Genomic DNA, 20,564 nt, shown 5'->3' on the forward strand with positions numbered 1-20,564 from the left:
TGTGGCTGGCACTAAGTCATGAGCATGTTTGCACACTTGGTCTCATGTTCTCTCTCTCCTAGAGAATCCCTCTTTATTTGTTTTCCCAGATGAGAAAGGGAAAGTCCTAATCAAGCATTTCGGTAGCATCTTCACAAATGACTTCCCTTGAGGCTGCGCAGGACCTAGTGATTCATTTCTAACTAATAGAATACAGCAAAAGTGGTTATGTCATCTCAGAGGTTATAAAAGACAGTGACTTCATCTTGCTCATCCTTTCCTGAGCTCTCACTCATGTACGTACTCTGATGAAGCCACCTGCTATGTCTTGAGAGGCCCACGTGGCAAGAGGTGATGGGGACTTGAAGGCAATAGGCAACAAGGAACGAAGGCCCCTGGCGATATAAACCCCACCACCAATACGAACAGATAAGTCCGTCTGTGACAATGCAAACGAGAAGAGGTTCATGGGGACACCAGAACTTAGAAAAGTTGGATTTTTCCCTCTTCTAAGAAGTGAGGAGGGCTTCCGTGGGGGACTGACATTTGAGCTAAGAATGAAAGGATATGCAGATGGGTCTAGGCAACAAAGGGAGGGAAGGGCAGTGAGAAGTTGCAGGTGCAAAGGCTGGGTGGCAAGAGGGCGCCTGAAAAGAATGAAAGGCTGAGAGAAGGCAATTGTGTTTGAAGATGGAAGGCAAAGGGGAATTTGGTGGAGGCTAAGTCTGGGAGATGCAGGACCTTGTGGGTCTTTATCCCAAGCACAGTGGGGGGCCATCGGAAGGCTTTAAGCTAGGTTTCCTGCCATAGAAGCCAGAACCAGTCTGACCATAGCAAGCCCTGGATGTAAATATGTTTTCACAGTGGATTTTTCAAAGGCGGGGCTCAAACCGATTTGGTAACCATAGAAATAGAAGGCTTATGTGGACACTAACAATTATGATAATGAAACCACATACTTGGGAAACTGGGCGTTATTAATCGAGTTAGTTCTGGGTGAGCCCTGAGTAGTCTCGCCTGATGAGGGGTGCTGGAAACCACAGTATACCATCACAAAGGGTGTGATGTTTGAAAAGGTGACCTGCCCTTTGATGAAAGAAATTGTGGAGTTGAGAGCAAGCGTCAGAGCAACCCTAGGACCAAAGGGCCTTTCTCCAGTGTTTCAGAGTCCCAAAAGGAAGACAGATGAACATATGAAGAGTGTATGCCAACCACCAGGCACCAGCACAGGCAACATCTTATTTAATTTTAATAAGCAATTGCCAAAGTAAAACTGATTATCTTTGTACTGAAAGTGATGAAGCTGAAACTCAGAGAAATGTTTTGCTGCATTGCACATTGTATCAGGAACCTGTGGTTGCCTTCTAAGCCAGTAGTCGGCAAATTGCGGCTCATGAGCCACATGCAGCTCTTTGGCTCCTTGTGTTTTTAGCAAAGGCCAGCTTAGGAGCACCCTAATTAAGTTAGTAACAATGTTCCTACCTATAGAGTTTAAGTTTAAAAAATTTGGCTCTCAAAAAAGAAATTTCAATCGTTGTACTGTTGATATTTGGCTTTAATGAGTTTGCCAACCACTGTTCTATGCTGTAAACGCCCAGCTCCGGAAAAGACCCGAGAGTCAGGCCGAAATTTTCCGGAAAGAGCCGAAGATAGGGGGGCAGGGCCACCGGAGTCTTTTCGGGGCTTCAGTGGGGCCGAAAGATCGGGAGGCGGAACCACTCGCAGGCGGGGCGGGAGTGTCGGCGTTTGATTGGCCCAAGGGAGCCGAGGCTCTGCGGAGCGAGCCGAACGTCTCCGACAGCTTCCGGGCAGAGCCGAGGGGTGCCGAGGCGCAGCCATGGCGGCGGCGGGAGCCGTGCAGGCGGCGAAGAATGGGGACCCGGCGCTGGAGGCCGAGGCGCTGGCCGCCGAGGCGCTGGCCGCGGCCCGGGAGCGGTGCAGCCGCTTCCTGAGCGGCCTGGAGCTGGTGAAGCAGGGCGCCGAGGCGCGCGTGTTCCGCGGCCGCTTCCAGGGCCGCGCGGCCGTGGCGAAGCACCGCTTCCCTAAGGGCTACCGGCACCCGGCGCTGGAGGCGCGGCTCGGCCGGCGGCGGACGGTGCAGGAGGCCCGGGCGCTGCTCCGCTGCCGCCGCGCAGGTGAGACGGCCCGGCTCGGGGCGAGGAGGGGCCGAGGCTCCGGGGCTTGGGCTGTGCGGTGCGGCGCGGGACTCCCTTGCGCCCCCTGCACCCCGCGTGGTCTTGAGGACTCACTCCTCCGTCTCCGCCTCTTCCATCATTCGTTCACGCTTAGGCAGCCCCTGGGCCTCAGGGGGAGCCTGGGCCCTGGGGCCTGGTCCGTTCAGGCTCTGCCCTGTCGCTCCGGTACAGGCGTCATTTAACCGCGCTCAGGCTCCGTTGCCCCCTTGGTGCCGTCTGGGTGTTTGATCCTGATCGATGCATTACTTTTAAGAAGCAGATGCGAGGATAAGTACCTGCCCTGGAGCCAGACTCTCTGGGGATTTATTTATTTATTTATTTATTTATTTATTTATTTATTTATTTTTTATTTTATTTTATTTATTTATTTATTTATTTTTTACATATTTTCTTGATTTTTTTTTATTGCCCCCCTCCCTCCCTCCCACACATCCCCTCCCTCCCCATAGTTTTATGTCCATTGGTTGTACTTCTCTGGGTTTTTAAGTACTGACACCACTGTAGCCTTGGAACACGTTTCTTCACCTCTCAGCCTGTTTCCTCTCCTGTGAAGAGAAATTCCAGTTGCAGTATTAATCTCATAGGGCTCTTGGGACCATTCAGTGAGGCATGTATGCCATGTATTATGTATTACATTTGAATGCATTACTGGCATGTAGTGCTTAATGAAGGTAGATTTCATTAAGTCACTCCTCCTCCCCTCTCCAATAAAACACCATTGTGCACCATCACGGTAAACTTGCTCTCGGGTGAGAAACTGAGTCTCAGAGAGGGGAAGTAACTTGCCCAAAGCTACTCAGCTCCTTAGAGGCCCAGCCAGGCTGCTCAGCTCATATTTTTCTGCCTCGGGAAAACTGGCTTTTCACGCTCACACTTCCTGCCTTTCTTCCTTACATTGGCGTTTTTTAGGCACCTGTGTCCCCGGACACTGTCAGGTGCCGGGAGATCTGGAGGAAATGCAGTAGTGAACAGGCAGGCGGATCTCTGCCCTGCTTGGGTTTAATGAAGTGATCTGTGTGTTTGTATTTTCTTTTGCACCCTCTCTAGGGTATAAGGTGCTTTAAGCAGGGATTGTGGCTGCCCTGTGTCCTGCTGTATCTCCCTTACACCCCCAAAATGTTCCCGAGATCCTGAGCATGGTTGACATTTAGTGAAGATTCATTAGACCTTCTGAAGTCTTGTTCTCATGTTATAGATGCAGTAAGGGAGGTGTAGAGAAGTTGATGTGATTATAAGGTTATACAAGTGGCAACCAAGCGTAAATGCATCAGGAGACCTTGTTAATATTGAAAATGACAAGTTTTATTCAAGGGTCTTAGAATTTGCAAATTGGAAACATTAAGAGGTAACACCCAGAGCATTCCAAAAAGAAAAAAAAAGTTGAGAGTTCTTAAGAAGACTCAGACTCAGCCCTATATTCCTAGCTTCTGGGTTGGTCTAAAATAGGGGTGTCGAATTCAATCAGAGAAGGGGCCAAAAATCTAAAATCCAGCCTAAATCGCGGGCCGAATGGTTTACTGAACAGTCATAAACTGACAATGTCATAAACTGACAGCGGAGTGCAGTGATGACAGAGCGGTGCGGGCCACATTGCAAGGCCTGGCGGGCTGGATTTGGCCCTCGGGCCTTGTGTTTGACACATGTGGTCTAAAATGTTAATCCTCTAGATTAATGATGGTCTGCATAATGGATATCAGTTCTTCAGGGGGTTATCTATAGTATTTATATATCCTCTAGGCATTGACACAACTGAAGAGTTCAAAAACTCAAGTTCTCCGGCTAGTTAAAGGGAAATAAAATCTTTTCCTTAGGCCGAAACTGGTTTGGCTCGATGGATAGAGCGTCAGCTTGGGGACTGAAGGGTCCCGGGTTCGATTTCGGTCAAGGGCATGTACCTTGGTTGCGGGCATGTCCCCAGTGGGGGGTGTGCAAGAGGCAGCTGATAGATGACTCTCTCTCATCGATGTTTCTCTCTATCTCTCTCCCTTCCTCTGTACAAAATCAATAAAACATATATATTTTTTTAAAACTTTTCCTTGGGCTTCCTCCCATTTGAACCAATATGGTCCGCCTGACTGTACAGACTCCCTTTTAAGTCAGCTTAGCTGTGTGATTTCATCTTGTTTTCTTCACCCCTTGCTCCCAGCTAACAAGGAAGGGAGCTGAGATTTTGATTCGTCCTTCTGACTTGGAAGATGAATCTGGAAGCCAGTACACTGCTTGGCCTCCTGTTTGGGTCCTTGTCAGACAGATAGTGCTTTACCTGGGCTACCCTTACCCTCTGGCTTTTTTAGTCTGTCTGTTTTTTTTAGGAAATAAGTATGAATTTAGCCATGGTGTAGTTCAGGGAGCAGTTATAAAGCGCATGAGCAGGAGAAACTTTCAGATGAATTATGAGGTACCATTCTGCACTGTTTCTAAATCTTTTTCCTGAAATAAGCAGATAGAAAATGTAAAAAACTGGATCAATCTTTAAAAGTTAAGCTTACCATTAAAAAAAAAAAAAAAAAAAAAGTCTAATTCAAACTGGTTATGTCTTGATTGCAGGGATATCTGCCCCAGTTGTCTTCTTTGTGGATTATGCTTCCAACTGCTTATTCATGGAAGAAATCGAGGGCTCGGTGACTGTTCGAGATTATATTCAATCCGCTATCGAGAGCGGAAAACCTCCGGAAAGCCTCCTGGGCTTAGCCGAGACCGTGGGGCAGGTTTTGGCGCGAATGCATGACGAGGACCTCATTCATGGCGACCTCACCACCTCGAACATGCTCCTGAAGCCCCCCCCGGAACAGCTGGACATTGTGCTCATCGACTTCGGGCTGAGTTTCATCTCTGCGCTTCCGGAAGACAAGGGGGTTGACCTCTACGTGCTGGAGAAAGCCTTCCTCAGTACCCATCCCAACACCGAGAGTGTGTTTGAAGCCTTTCTGAAGAGCTACGCCGCCGCCTCCAAAAAGGCCAAGCCAGTGCTCAAAAAATTGGATGAAGTGCGTCTGAGAGGAAGAAAGAGGTCCATGGTCGGGTAGCAGAGTGTGTGTGACAACCACAGACAGTTACGCTATTTACCTCACAGAAAATTTGAAGAAATGCTAAGAGGATGGGTTATTTAAAAAAAAAAAAAAAAAAAAAAAAAAAAAAAAAAAGCTTTGGGATATTTTTAAGTGCTTTGTTTAAGTCTGTGTTCTTGCTTGTTAAGTGTCATTATCCCCTGCACTGACCTGCTCTCAGTAGCTCACCATGTACATAAGCCATGTTCTAGACCAGAGGTGGGGAACCTCTGGCCTGTGGGCAGTGTGAGGCCCGAAAAATCATTTGATCTGGCCCTGCCAATGTCCAAATATAGCGGGCTAATTTTTAAGTTGATACTTTTGTATGACCTGCAAATGATGTTATAAATACTCAAATGGCCCTTGGCAGAAAAAACGGTTCCCCACCCCTGTTCTAGACAGAACCGAGTACAAATAAACCTAGGACAGGCTTACTCCTCAGGAGCATGGGCAGGCAGTAAAAAACATGGAACCACATCCTCTGTTCGTTCCCGGGGAGACGAGTACAGAGTCTCGGTGACAGTGCCTCTGCACCAGCCTTTTAAGCCAGTGTTATTTTTTTTTGTGGTGTTCCTGGCATTCCTCTGGGAATCCTTGTAGTGGGATACCAGCAGCATTTTAAAAATAAAGTACAACCAGACACTAGGAAATAGCGTTACATGTGCATTACATGTAGTTTTTTAAATACTGTTTTATAAGTCTTATTTATATATATGTGTATATATGTGTGTGTGTATATTTGTAGATGAGTACTGGGTTTTGATATAAAATATGTTTTTTGAGGGTTATGGTGAAAAAGATGAAAAATACTGCTTAACTCCAATTTCTCTTTAAAAAGCTTTTATACAACATTGTTTTTATATTTGTTGCTCTGTGATTTTGTGGTTATCTTCTAGTTAAAACAGTGATTTCTATAAAGTTCCTTTTAGTTTACATAGTTAAAAAAGTGGATCAGTTTGTCTCACAGACAATGAGTAGAGTAAACATGGTGACGTGGCTTGGATGTGACTGAAGTTTGGTAAAGCCTGGTCTGCAGGAAGGTAGCAGACACCTGAAATAAGATGCAAAGTGCCACTAATAGCTCACACTTCACCTTGCCCAGCCTCAGTGTCTTGCCCCACTGAAGGTGTGTGTGGAAGGTACAGGAAGAGATCTTTTTTCCTTGTCAGCTCCACCTAACAAGTGAATATTCTGTGTGCCTGGCACTGTAGTAGGTAGTGGGTACGATGACGAGCAAGGTGGACACGGCACCTGCTCTCTTAGAGAGAACACTCGAGACGTGTCTTTCCTTCACCAGTTAGGTGAGCTGGCTCTCCCATGTGGCAGGTGCCCAGGAATGAAAGAAAGCAGCCTTTCCTGGGCAGTGGTGACTCGTAGAACTAATACCATCACCAGGTTACTGCATGTTAGGCATTGTGCTAGGATGTAAAACAACTCTACGTTGGGTATTGTCCCCATTTTATAGATGGAGAAATGGGTTTAAACGGGGTGAACTTATCCAAGATGTCTCAGTTAGGGGTACTTTCACCTGCCTCCAAAGCCCATAATCTTTCCATTGATCCTTTAAGAAATGAAATGTTGGCTGTGACAGGTCTTTATCTTAGAACTGGAGGCCCGGTGGACAAATTCATGCACCAGTGGGGTTCCTTGGCCTGGCCTGCGGGATAGTGCTGAAACTGGCTCCGATTTCCCCCCGAGGGTCCCGGATTTTGTAAGAGTGTACAGGCCAGGCCGAGAGACCCCACCAGTGCAAGATCAGGCCTGGGGAGAGATGCGGGAGGTTGGCCAGCTGGGAAGGGACCATGGGAGGGCGCCAGGGTGTGTCTGGCCTATATCGCCCAGTCTCCATCAGCTGGACCCCAGCAACAAGCTAACCTGCTGGTTGGAGCGTCTACCCCCTGGTGGTCAGTGCACATCATAGCGAGCGGTTGAGTGGCCTTAACATATCATTAGCATATTATGCTTAGAATGGTAGAATGGCTGACCAGTTGACCAGACACTTAGCATATTAGGCTTTTATTATATAGGATGTGTCTCAGAGGATTTTAAACAGGGAGACATGTTTTGAAAGCATTACATTGGTAGAAAAAGGAATAGGGGCAAGGAATCAGGGAGAAGGCCACACAACCGCCTGGGCCAGTGACCATGGTAACTGGGGTGGGGGTGTGGCCGCTTGACAGCCATTGGTGTGAGTGACGTGACAGCCAGCAGTGGTGGGAGGGAAAACTGATCTCCCCTGCAGACAGAGGGATGCTGCAGACGATTGGCTCATCTGTGAGCTTGGCCTATGGGAAGTAAGAGGTTAAGCATTCCTAAGCGGCCCTAGTTGTCTCACAAGCTCTGAGGCGTCCTTTACATCCCAGCTTCCTCGGAGTCCATGTGGGGTTGGCCGGTGCTTTGTGGTGATGAGCCAGTGGCAGCTCTGTGTGAATTCCCACCTGCACCCTCTCAGACAGGAGTTATAATCCCCACTTTGGTGATGGGGAAACTCTTAGCAAGGCAAAACATCATGTCCCAATGTCACAGGAAGCGGCAGAGCTGGGTTTCAAACCCCGGGAGGATATCCCACATTTTTAACAGCAGCAACAGTTTGAGAAGTTTTAAGTTCTTTGCATGCCTTAACCCATTTCACAGAGGGGGCAGGTGAGGCACAGAGAAATCAAATCTTGCCCAACTAGTGAGTGAGTGAGGCACAGTCAGGGAAACGTGATGTGACCCTGAGATCTGTCCATCGGAAAGGGCAAGGCGCACACGTGGAATATCTAAAAGGGCCTCGTGGGCGGGCCACGGGCCACAGGAGGGACTTACCCAGGCTGGCGGAGTGAGTGCCTGTGCAGGCGTGCTCTTGTTAAGCTAGGTGAGCTGGCCACACTAGCACCACGTGCAGGCCGAGGGTCTTTGGGAACACCTACATTCATGAAGCTTGTGGGGTATACTCTCGCTGGAACTAAGAAAGTAAACCCTAGTCCTGATCCTAGCTCTAATAAAATGTCATTTGCAAAAACAGGCAGCTGATGTGTGGGCCAGGGTTTGCCAATTTGACTTTAAAGTTTATATTAAAACATTTGCCTTGATTCCCGAGTTTTTAGGTGCCCCCTTAGCTTGTGCCCTAGTAAGAGCCTCATTCGCCTGGTCCCTGTCCTCACCCGGCTGACCCTGCCTGCTAGAACCATGTTCTTACCTGCCTCTCGTGGGGAACTGGGAATAGCCTCTCCGGTCCTGAAGCTGGCGTTACAGTTACAACACCCCAAAGCCCTGAATTCCCTTCCCCAGCCCGGAGGAGTTGCTCTCTTTTGCCACTAGAGGGCGCAGGTTACTCTCATTCCTGGAGCAAAGATATAAACAGGACTCCTTCCTCCCATTCCTCCTCCTCCTCCTCCACTTCCTCCCCTCTCTCTTCCTCCATCCAGCCTCTCTCTGCCTTTCTCCCTCTCCTTCCTCCCTCTTCCCTCCTTTCTTCCTATCTCCTTCTTTTGAACTTGTTCATTTAGTCACTCAACACTTTAGCTGAGCATCCATTCGTGATGGGCACCACGCTCATCACGCAGAATGGAGTGAGCAAGACAGACGTGGGCTGCCTACTTCCCTCCTGTCTGAATTTGTCATCCATCCTCTAACCACTCATTCATCCACCCTGTATGTACTGAGCACCTCGGCTGTGCCTGGCTCAGAGGGAGCCACGGTAATGAGAAAAACCAGCTGCCAGCTGGAGCCCACCACCTCTCCCCACACTGCCGCAGTCCGAGGTTTCCCCACAGCTCCCCTTGCTTCTGCACTAGCCCCTACGTTCCTCCTCACTCAGCAGTGAGAGGCACCTTTCAGAGCCAGATGACGCCACCCTCTGTTGGGAAGTTTGATGCCTTCCCACCCCTTGTTCTCCTTGCTTACCAGCAGCATGGCTTGGGACCCCTCACTGCACCTCTCTGAGCCCCAGTGCCATCTGCAAAGTTAGCTCACCATGGTGCCTACCTCAAGGAGCTGTTGTGAGTACTGCCATTGGTCAGAATCCCCAGGAAACAGACTCTGAGATGCCGCCGAGTGTAGAGACTTACTAAGGCATGCCTTTGGAGTCAACTTCCGCAAAGGGGAAGGGAAGGAGAGGGGGAGGGCAGAGGGAGATGTGGGACTGAGAGGCAGCCCTGACCACAGCCTCAGCTGACCCCACGGGGAGCTTTTCAGCTACAATGACCTGCACAGATGTTCCACGTTGAGCCGCGATGACCGGGCCTTCATCACCCCACATCACACAGGCACTGGCAGCCACCCCTGGGAGGGTATGAGCTTTGATATGAGGCCACTCTCTGCCCATGACTCCATCCCTGAAGGGCAACAACTGAAAGCTGCCTGCTGACCTCTCCTGCATCTGAGGCAATCGGTCCTTCCATGCCCACTGCAGGCACCGGTGACATCCTGCATGTGGAGTATTGCAGTGCCTGGCTCTAGCTATTGTTGTTGTTTTGCAATTTATGTTGCTACTATTTTTAGAGACCAATAAACAGGCCATTTTAATACGATATTATATGCTCAATGGACAAGCCAGGGGCACTCAGATGCACTTCCACATAGCCAGGCACAACCCAGTGTATTCTGAATCCCAGGGTCTGGGGCTGCTCTGAGCATGCATTTCCCACATGTCCCAGGTGATGTGAAGTACCGCTGCCCCCAGGAAAACCACTGTTTCATGAAAGCAGGAAATGGGTGCGGAGAGGGCAGGAACAGTCGCTATTTCCTACACCCATTTCCCAGGAGGGGAAGCTGGAGCACAGAGGATCTGAGCCACTGGCCCAGTCATCCTCCTGTAAAGAGTGGAGATCGTGCCAGACATTGTCAAGAGCCTCAGGCACCCCCATCCCTTTGGACAGAGCCTCGGCTTGCTCAGGTATTTATTAGTGGGCGATGGCTTTATCTTAGGGAATCTCAGGTTGATCCTTGACATAGGGGTGGGCATGTGATCTTTATCTGGCCAATAGCACACAAGAGGGAATCTGTGCTTCTGGAGAAGAATTTGCTTCTCGTAGAAGGTGAAAGGGGGGGTGAGGACTCTCAGACTCCAACACCTGCCCATCAGCAATGCCTGCTCCGAATGCAGGGGTGATAATTGGAGGTTCAGAGGCCACTCCTGAGGCAAAGAGTCCACGAGAAGAGGGCCATGGAGCAGAGCGATGTGTAGAGTGCTGTAGAGGGCCCCCTGGGAAGGCACAGGGGCATTTCTTTAATTATCGTCAGCTGAACTCAGGGCGATAGGCAGAGCCACGCCCTGGGGACATGCTTCCCCAGAAAGGCTGGGCATGTTATCAGTACTGACTTTTAACCTTGCCCAGGTGTCGGATTATGGCTTTGATATGTAAGTCCAGTCATACACCAGGAATGCTCAAGCCTACTCAAGAATACAAATAATCTCCTTTGATTCTAAATTTTGGTGATACTTCCTAGTATTTGGGGATATATAAAATGAACACTCTGCGTGGGCTCTGGATCCCTATCTCTCCATCAGAAGACGGCAGGGTCCCACCCGGCTCCCAGCTTTATAAATCTATCTCTGCGTCTTCTCTCTTCTTTCTTTCTTTTATTTCTCAAGTCCTGGCCGCCTCACTCAGAACCATTTTCATCTCTCTGTGCCGGACTCTGAAAAGGGAGATCCCTGCCATATCTGGCTCCCACTGCAGAGTGCAACTCTCTCTGTTGACATCAGACCTCAAACCTCTTTTCCTTGATTTACCGCATGCATCAGCAACCATCGGTAAAGCTGATGCTGCTTTCACCAGGTTTTCTATCACTTTTGAAGCCAAAGAAAGATGCAGATTCCAGTCCCCTACAGCCTTGTTTGTTCCATGGCGTCTGTGCCTTCCTGGGTCAGGCTGGGTAACCTGGGCAGCAGGAGCCTCTGTTTAGATCAAAGTGAAGGAGCCGTGGCAGGCGGGCTCCAGCACTTTCTCTCCAGAAACCAAGAGGCAAGGACACTGGCCTGAGATTCAGCCTATTCAAGGTCTGGCCACTCTCTGCCACCAACTTCCTCTTTGAGTTTGGGGAACATGCCAGGCTCCTCTGGGCCTCCGTTTCTGTAAAATGAACAGTTCGATCTGGATCAGACAGGTTGCCATACCCATAGACATTTTTGTTGGGGCCATATAGCATTGGGTTTTTGGTTGCTAGTATTAAACAATTTAAAAATCCAGACATCTGACTTTTCTGGACTGTTGTCAGGAGATCTGGCCACACTAGACACCGTTCCAATATTGACCCCTCTCTTTAGAGGAGGGCTCGTGCTCACCACTTCACCCCAATTGCCACCCTTCCTTATTGGCTCTTGACACAGAAGCCAGCTGTCAGCCACCATTTATTGTCAAGCTTATCCTGCTCTTCTTGGATCAAGTTAAGAGGAAAGTGAAATATTTCTTTTTAAAAAAATATATTGTATTTTATTTATTTATTTATTTATTTATTTATTTATTTTTACAGAGAGGAAGGGAGAGGGATAGAGAGCTAGAAACAACATCGATGAGAGAGAACCATCTATCAGTTGCCTCCTGCACACCCCCCACTGGGGATGTGCCCGTAACCAACGTACATGCCCTTGACCGAAGTCAAACCTGGGACCTTTCAGTCCACAGACCAACGCACTATCCACTGAGCCAAACCGGTTTCGGCAATATTTCTTGCTCCCAGACCCCTTCACCCTCATGCTACCTGTCGCTGCAAGCATCTGAATTTGCACCTCCCAGATAAGATGCCTGTGCCTTCCCCAGAGGTGGCACAGGCATCTCAAACTCAACACGGTCAGAGAGAAACCCCACCCCTTGGTCTCTATGCCAGCCTTCCCATCACCGGAAACGGCAGCTCTGCAAACCCAGTGCTTTAGCTCCAAACCTGGGAGCCCCCTTGACTTCCCCTCTCTCACCCCACATGCCCACCTGACCTTTAACAGCAGCAAATCCTGTTAGCTTTACTTCCTGTTAGGAGACTGGCTTCGGAGAGGGGCAGTGGTTTGGGGCAGGCTCCGGGGCACCTGGGAAACGGGTCCATTCTCTTTCCTGAGCTCAGTGCTCATTACATGGGTGGATTCTGTGGTCAAACTTCATCAAGCTCCATACACACTGACAACAGGTGTGCTTTTCTGTCTGTCTGTTACAATTCAGTAAAAAGCCTATGAATGCAGGTTAGAACCCAGCGCTCTGCACCTCTTCACAGCCATCCCTGGGGCTGAGGCCGCAGGATCCTTTGCCTGAACCACCTTCCCCGTCTCCTTGTGGATGCCTTGCCTCTGCGTCACCCCTGCCCACCAGCCTGTTTTCCACACAGCAGCCTGGGGCATCCTGGTCCGTCTAATTCAGATCATGCCATTCCTCTTCTCAAAGTACTCCTGTGTTCCTACCCCACTCAAGGTCAGCATATCCACGGGCCCCCACCCCGCCCTTTCTGACCCCTGCCTGTCGTCCTGGGCCGACCACACGATTCTCACCACAATCGTGGCCCATGTCAGGCCTTTTGTGCTTGCTGTTCCCTCTGCCGGCAACCCTGTTCCCCACAGACCCCACTTCCTTTGGCTCTCTGGCCAACACCACGCGTCTTCCATGAGCACCTTGTGTAAAAGGTAACTCCCCCACTCCAGCCCTCCCCCTCCGATACCCTTAGCCCTGCCCCTGCCCAGCTTTCTCTCCGTCCCGCTCATGAGCACGGGTGTCTGTATATTTGCTCAGTTGCTTCTTGTGTGCTCCGTGGGCAGGGGGCCCTGGCGGCTCCACTGCCTCCGCCCTCATTTCTTTCTTTCTTTCTTTCTTTCTTTCTTTCTTTCTTTCTTTCTTTCTTTCTTTCTTTCTTTCTTTCTTTCTCTCTCTCTCTCTCTCTCTCTCTCTCTCTCTCTCTCTCTCTCTTTCTTTCTTTTTTTAAAATATATTTTATTGATTTTTCACAGAGAGGAAGAGAGAGGGATAGAGAGTTAGAAACATCAATGAGAGAGAATTATCGACCAGCTGCCTCTTGCACATCCCTTACTGGGGATGTGCCCACAACCAAGATACATGCCCTTGACCAGAATCGAACCTGGGACCTTTCAGTCCACAGGCCAACGCTCTATCCACTGAGCCAAACCGGTTTCGGCTCCAGCCCTCATTTCTAACACGGTGGCTGGGAAGTAGTGGGCAGCAGTGGTGCTCTGCGAACATTTACTGAATTGAAATGGGTTTTCTCATCCGAGTCCAACCTGGTTGTTGGAAAGGAAGCCAAGGAGTCACATGAACCTTCCTCCCACTACGGCAAACACACACACACACAAACACACACACACACACAGGTCACCCACCCTCAGTCTTCCCTGCTGGAGTTCAAAGCAGAGCGAGTTCCTGCCCTGCAGCTTGGAACAAAAAACACTGAGAGCCCTGGGGGTTGGTCCTGATCAAAGGCCTCCTGGCCTGTGTAAACCTGCGCCTGTGCCGGGAACAGAGGGGTGAGAGGAGGACCCGGGACCCAGCTCCAGGCCAGGGGAGTCCAGGGCCTGCCCCTTTCAGAGTGAGGGAAGACCCTGCCAGGCCACGCTGGACCACCCCCAGGCCTCTCCAGGGGTGACTTATCCCAGCCCCAGCCTGAGGCCCACCTGCAGGGTCCTGCCTCAAAGACTCTATTGCTCTTGGAGCTGGAGAGGCCTCCACCAACGTGCCTCACGGAGCGATGCTGGCAGTGGTGCAGGGCTCAGCGAGGAGCATGGGGGCACTGAGGGTCCCTGCTGGACAGGGGAGGTGGGTAAAGTGGTGCCAATACCCCCTCATGCGCTCTCCCCTCTCCTTGCTTCCTTTCCCTCGACAGGGCCAAGACCATGGGGTGTGCTGTTTCATTCACTGTAAAGCTACGAAAATGAAGCCTCTATAGAGCAGAGGCTTTTATCTTATTTGATCACTGCTAAATCCCAAAATAAATCCTAGCACATAGTAGGTGCTCACTTAATACTTGTTGTATGAATGACAGTTAGACGTTTGATGAATGTTCATAATAACAAAATACAATAATTTCAAGCAGGTTTAATTATTCAATATTTCTTGAACCCTTACTCTGTCTCAGGCTCTGTTCCAGGCACTGGGAATGTAGCCAGAAACAATTTGAACTCCTTGTTCTCCTGGGGTTGAACCGCAAATGACAAGCCACGCTGTAAAGGAAATAACTCAGGGGGATTCCATACGGGACCAGTGACGGAGCGCTGAGGAAGGCCACGCTTCATCAGATTAGTCCCTCTGAGGAGGTGACATTTGAGTTGAGACCTGAATGAGAATGAATCAGCCACTGCGATGGGAAGGTGGGGAAGGCGGAGGGAGCCATCGCCGCAGAGAACTTGTATTCAAAAAGCAGAAAAAGGTCACAGAGAGGGTGTTGCACAACGATGGAGAGCACAGCAGGCAGGACATGGGGTCGAAGAACTGGGCAGGATCTGGCCATCTATGTAAGTGCCCAGCTCTGTGCCCGACACACAGCAAGCCAAGTAATAACGGGGTGGAGGACTGCAATCAATATATAATGCATAGTTTACCACAAATTGTTATTTGCTTATTAAAAACGGGCTGCAGCAGTGTGTATCAGCTCCACCATGCACTGGCTGTGTGGCTGTGGACAAACGCCTCCATCTCTCTGAGCCTCAGTTTTCTCACCTGTCCCATGGGCCTATCTTGTAGGGCACATGTGTCAAACACAAGGCCCGAGGGCCAAATCCGGCCGGCCAGGCCTTGCAATGTGGCCCGCACCGCGCTGTCATCACTGCACTCCGCTGTCAGTTTATGACATTGTCAGTTTATGACTGTTCAGTAAACCATTCGGCCCACGATTTAGGCTGGATTTTAGATTTTGGCCCCTTCTCTGATTGAGTTCGACACCCCTATGTAGGGAGTGAAAAGAAATGGTAGTCAAATCACCCATCCACTGTGGAAGTTCTTTAAGGATTCCCTCCCACATTCTACTTCCTTGTCAGGGGCAGGGGGCCCTGTGTTTGACACATGTGCCCTACAAGATAGGCCCATGGGACAGGTGAGAAAACTGAGGCTCAGAGAGATGGAGGCGTTTGTCCACAGCCACACAGCCAGTGCATGGTGGAGGAAGGAAGGAAGTTCGTGGTGCAGCCCGGGTGCCATTTTCCTCCTGCAGGTCTAAGCCACCAGGTAGAGGACTCGTGTCTTGTGGACTCTCCTTCCTCTAGGAAGCTCTTCTCCAAGTGAGAAAAGTAAGTTACCTATTCCAATGGACTGCCACATCTGGGGCCTCCTCTGGGCGGGGGCCGGGATCATCCGAGGCTGATTCACTCATTCGCCAGTTCCTTGCTGCCGGCTGTTGGTCGGGAGCCTTGGTTCCTCGCTCTGTGTGTGTTTTTTTCCTGGTTTACTTTGAGCATCAGATATGGTGGCTGTTTCAAAGGGGCGAGTCTCAAGGGTGAAGAGACCAGGTAGACGCTGTATCCTGTGTAGAGCTCAGCCTTGGAAACGTCCAGCATCCGTCTGCGTGTTCTGCTAGGAGGCTCATCACAAGCCCCACCCACTTTCAAGTAAGAGGTGGAGACAGAGACACGGCCTCCACTCCCCACCCGCTTCCCGGCCGCTGCTGAGTGTGGAAAGAGTGTTAATCGCGCTCTGAGTGGAGCACGTGGGACGCACATCTAGGAAGGGGACATGCAGACAGAACAACGATTGCTGCCCATTGTTTACTGTGTGCAACTACTGTGCTACTCCCGTGCCTGTTAATTCTCCCAATTACTTACATTCTGTTAGCATTCCTTTTTCAGAAAGGAAGCCGAGGCCCATTGGAATGACACCTCTTGCCTTGGGTTGCCACAAGAAGCAAGCAGCATGGCCAGAACTTGAATGTAGCTTTGTCTGAAGGCAGCGTGATTATTAGAAGGATTAATTGAGCTCATGCATGTACGGTGCTGGACACAGTGCCTGGTACATAATACAGTATATATTCCTGCTATAGTAACAATATTCTTATTATTACTTTTGAGCCACACCAGATTGCAACCTCTAGTCTAATACTAAGTATTGTACTCTTAGTCTCTTAGCCAGTTCCAGAGACTCTGGGGAACGGGCCAGTTTCTATAATGCCAGCTGGTCCAAAGCCCCAGGAAGAGTTTTCCCGTTTGGAATGCCCCATCCTCCCACTCCCAGGCCTCGAATGTCCAAAGTGCTCCCCATGGGGCCTCTCCCTCATCTGTCTGACACTAACCTAAGTAACTAAAACCTTTGATGAAACCGGCTATGGGGCTGGTTCAAGGTCAAGCCCCCAGTCTGAAAGGACATGGGAGAAAGTTTCATCACCGCCTGCAAGGTCCATTGGGAAATAACTCGCCCTGGGAGTTCCTGGAATCCTGGGAGCATGAGCCAGCTAGGAGGGGAGCCCTGGACTCCGTTCTGGGTCTCTTGCCACCTCTCAGCTTGCCAGGTTTCAGATCTTTGCATCCAATTTTTGGATTTTGCTGTGACTGGGTACTGTTTGCACTATGAGTTACTTAATATTTTTCTTGGAGTTGTTTCACATTATAAACTTAAATAGGTTTAACTTAAAATGAGGATTTTAAAAAAAATAAATCATGGGCTTTAAAAAGTACAAAAATCACTTGCTCTAAGTCAAAATGAATTAAATGAATATCTTACCTAATAATAGACACACATGTAAATTGACTGTACCTTGGCTATGCCCATAGCCAATCAGAGTGACTATGCAGATTAGCCCAAAACAAGATGGTGGTTACTTTGCATACATAGGCACCCAGCGCCTGTGTCCCAAGAACATCCTGGCACCCAGGTCATTGTGAGGTAAGCCTGGAGCAGGAGCAGACCCCAGTAATAGATCACAGGGAGCTGTCAGTAGGACATCCCCTGAGGGCTCCCAGTATGTGATTGGGGGCCGGTTGGGCTGAGGGACGAATTTCGTGCACCAGGACCCTAGTAAATAAAATAAAAATCAATCACTACTATCCAATATTGCCCAACATCTCTGGCTCTAAAGCCTTCCCTGGCTGTTACAAAGAGAGCTGATCAGGTGCTGAGGTGTATAGGGATACTACCACCCAACTGAGACTCTCTCCATGGTGCAGTAAAGAGTTAAAGGAAATTGGCACAGGGGCTAGTTTTATGGGATTCAGTGTTATTGTTTAAATGCCATGTAGTACAACATAAAATAACGTGTATTTCTTCACTGGTGTACTTCTCACACCATGAGAAATATTCCATTAGATCCTGGCAACAGCTTCTTTCTCTGCAGGCCTCATCGGACTATCAGTAAGACCTGCCAACTCTGTTGCCAACACATATCAAGAATTGAATAATTTCTCACCATGCCTGCCACAACTGCTCTGGTTTCAACCATATCATCTCAGCCCAAGGGATCTTTTAAATGAAAAGCATATCCACTAGAATAACTGTCATAAGGAGCGTTTACCAAACACAGCTAGTGTTATACTGAATGGCGAGAGACCGAATGCTTCCTAAGATTGTGAGCCATACAAGAATGTCCCTTCTCACACCCTTATTCAACCATAGTGACTGAGGTTCTAGCAAGTGCAGTTGGCAAGAGAAGAAAATAAAGGGCATACAGAAAGGAAGCAAGAAAATTATCTTTATTGTAAACATGACTGTCTGTGTAGGAAGTCCCAAGGATTTAACAAAACAAATTATAATATTTACTATTAGAATTTATAAGTAAACTAGAGGACTGGTGCACGAATGCATGCACAGATGGGGTCCCTCGGGGTGGCCTGCCAGGATGGGGCCCCAGCTTATGCCCCTAGCCTCGCAGCCTCATCTGGAACCCTGCCTTGGCCTGGTGTCGCCCCCTCACCTGCTCTACTATCCCACCTATGGGGCGATCATTCAGGGCTGGGCCCCCTGCCTGGCTCCCTCAGCACCTGGGAGCCAGGCGCTGCCCCCCCCCCCCCACCCACCCACTGCCACAGCTGCTGGTTGTAGTCTGCGGGGTGATGGGTCGGCAAATGCCTGCCATGTTCTGTGCCGCCCGCTGGTGGTCAGCATGCATCATAGCAAGTGGTCGAACTCCAAAGGGGACAATTTGCACATTAGGCTTTTATTATATAGGATTGAGCAGGGTTGCAAGATAAACATACAAAATTCAATTTTATTTCTGTATACTAGCAGTGAGCATATAGACACTGAAAAAGCAGAATACTAGTTATATTGCTCAAAAATGTAACATATAAATCTAACAAAATATGTATAGGAATTTTAGGCTAAAACTGCAAAATGCTGATCAAGGAAATCAAAGAAGATCTAAATAAATTGAGAAACATACCATGCTCATGGACTAGATGAGTCAGCATAGTAAAGATGTAAATTCTCTCCATATTGACATACAAGCTTCATGTAATTCCTATCACCAAAATCCCAACAAGAATTTTTGTAGATACAAACAAATTATTCTAAAGATTTACATGGCCCTAACCAGTTTGGCTCAGTGGATAGAGCATCAGCCTGTGGACTGAAGGGTACGATTCCGGTCAAGGGCATGTACCTTGTTTGAGGGCACATCCCCAGGAATGGGTGTGTAGGAGGCAGCTGATTGATGTTTCTCTCTCATCGATGTTTCAAACTCTATCCTTCTCCCTTACTCTCTGTAAATAAATAAATAAATAAATATATATATATATATATATATATATATATATATATATATATATATTTTAAAAAATAAAAATTTACATGAAAATTCAAAGGAACTACAATAGCTGAAATACTTTTTTTCACCTGAAACAATTTGTTATTAAGTGGATTAAGCCCTAAATCTATCAAGCAAAAGAATCTAACACACTCATGATTAAGATTAAATAATACATAGGCACATGTATGCCCTGACTAACAAAAACAGTCCTTGGTAAAAGTCCCAATACTCAGGAAAGATTTAAAAATAAATGTCCTGTGCATTCAATGTCACCTGTAATCCGATCTCCTTTGATCCTTAGATGAGAAGGTTAAGACTGACACAGTTACAACTTGGAAAGGGGAGAGGTAGAGAAAATAAAAACCTGGAAATTACAGGGAGTGGGAAGTAATCCAATTAACAGCAGCACTGAAAATATGTAATCTTACAACAAAATGAATGTCAATTTGGAAAATTAATGTCTATGGGCATTTTCTTTCCCAAATAGGGAGAAGAATGAATGTGGAAAATTAGATTTCCCCCCCCCCCCCCCCAATATTCCTAGAACCAAAGGCAACCACATATCTGGAGCTATTAGACTCTCCAGTGCTTGAATATCAACAAAATCTTCCAATAATAATCATCTTAATATTTTAAATTAAAAAAAAAAACAACAGCCTTGCAATAGTGAATAAATGCAAATTCTTATTAATCAACCTCTATTTCTTTTTTAAAAAAATATATTTTTATTGATTTTGTACAGAGAGGAAGGGGGAGAGATAGAGCTAGAAACATCGATGAGAGAGAGTCATTGATCAGCTGCCTCTTGCACACCCCCTACTGGGGATATGCCCGCAACCAAGGTACATGCCCTTGACCGGAATCGAACCCGGGACCTCTCAGTCCCCAAGCCGACGCTCTATCCATTGAGCCAAACCGGTTTCAGCTCAACCTCTATTTCTTACATAGTCTATGAAAAGGGGGTAAATAATTGTGCCCTTTTTAAAGGTGCAGATAATTTGCCCATTGGGCAAATGAAGCTCACCTGGTCTCAACAGGAGGCACCGGCCCAGGGCAGTCAGACAGGCAACTAACCCCACATTTCTGTTGCCAGCCATTCCCTTTGAAGTGCCCTCAGTGGGAATGGGCTGAGCCAGAACACTGAAGACTAGCTAGTGGGCCCGTAAACAAAGCCGGGGCCATAGAGGCCAAGGGCCTTTAGACCCGATGAAGAGCAAGAGCTGGCCGACCTGTTCTTTCCTTATCTCTGCCGTTCTCCAGAGAAAGATTCCCCTAAGGTGAGCCAAGTTCAGCGGCTCGCTTTAACCTAGAGCTGTTCCCGGAGGGATAAGCCATCTAACTGGATTCTGCTAACTCGGTTTCTCATCCCAACAGCACTCTGCACCCCCTACTTACCAAGTCCCTGGGGAAGCAGAGGGAGCTAATTAGAAGGACAGCCCATCAAAGGCAACACAGGTATTGTTGTGGCAAAAACCACAGAAGAAATACTTTCCCCACAAAGGGTTCCCCATCATGGTCCTCTATAAATCTGCCTTTCTTCCTTCTTTTCTTTCTTCCTTCTTTCCTTCCTTCCTTTCTTTTCTTTTTCCTTTCTTTCTTTTTCTTTCTTTCTTCCTTCCTTCCTTCCTTCCTTCCTTCCTTCCTTCCTTCCTTCCTTCCTTTCTTTCTTCCTTCCTTCCTAAAATATCCTTTTATTGATTTC

General features: G+C 48.4%; 1 protein-coding gene across 1 annotated transcript; it reads left to right on the forward strand.

Moving 5' to 3' along the window:
- Positions 1–1,760: 1,760 nt before the first annotated feature.
- On the forward strand, positions 1,761–6,218 carry TP53RK (TP53 regulating kinase). The gene is made up of 2 exons (XM_084887498.1): positions 1,761–2,114; positions 4,722–6,218. Exons 1-2 carry the CDS (start codon positions 1,817–1,819, stop codon positions 5,198–5,200), a joined length of 777 nt encoding a protein of 258 aa, XP_084743624.1. The 5' UTR covers positions 1,761–1,816; the 3' UTR covers positions 5,201–6,218.
- The last annotated feature ends 14,346 nt before the right edge of the window (positions 6,219–20,564 follow it).

The sequence above is a fragment of the Pipistrellus hanaki genome, assembly GCF_964339955.1.
Source record: "Pipistrellus hanaki genome assembly, chromosome: 6".
Classification (NCBI taxonomy): Eukaryota; Metazoa; Chordata; class Mammalia; order Chiroptera; family Vespertilionidae; genus Pipistrellus; species Pipistrellus hanaki.

Bases quoted from the DNA above. Each gene is read 5' to 3' on its own strand.
- TP53RK (XM_084887498.1), top strand. From the start codon at position 1,817: ATGGCGGCGGCGGGAGCCGTGCAGGCGGCGAAGAATGGGGACCCGGCG. The intron at 2,115-4,721 runs GTGAGACGGCCC...TCTTGATTGCAG, and splicing joins GCTCCGCTGCCGCCGCGCAG to GGATATCTGCCCCAGTTGTC.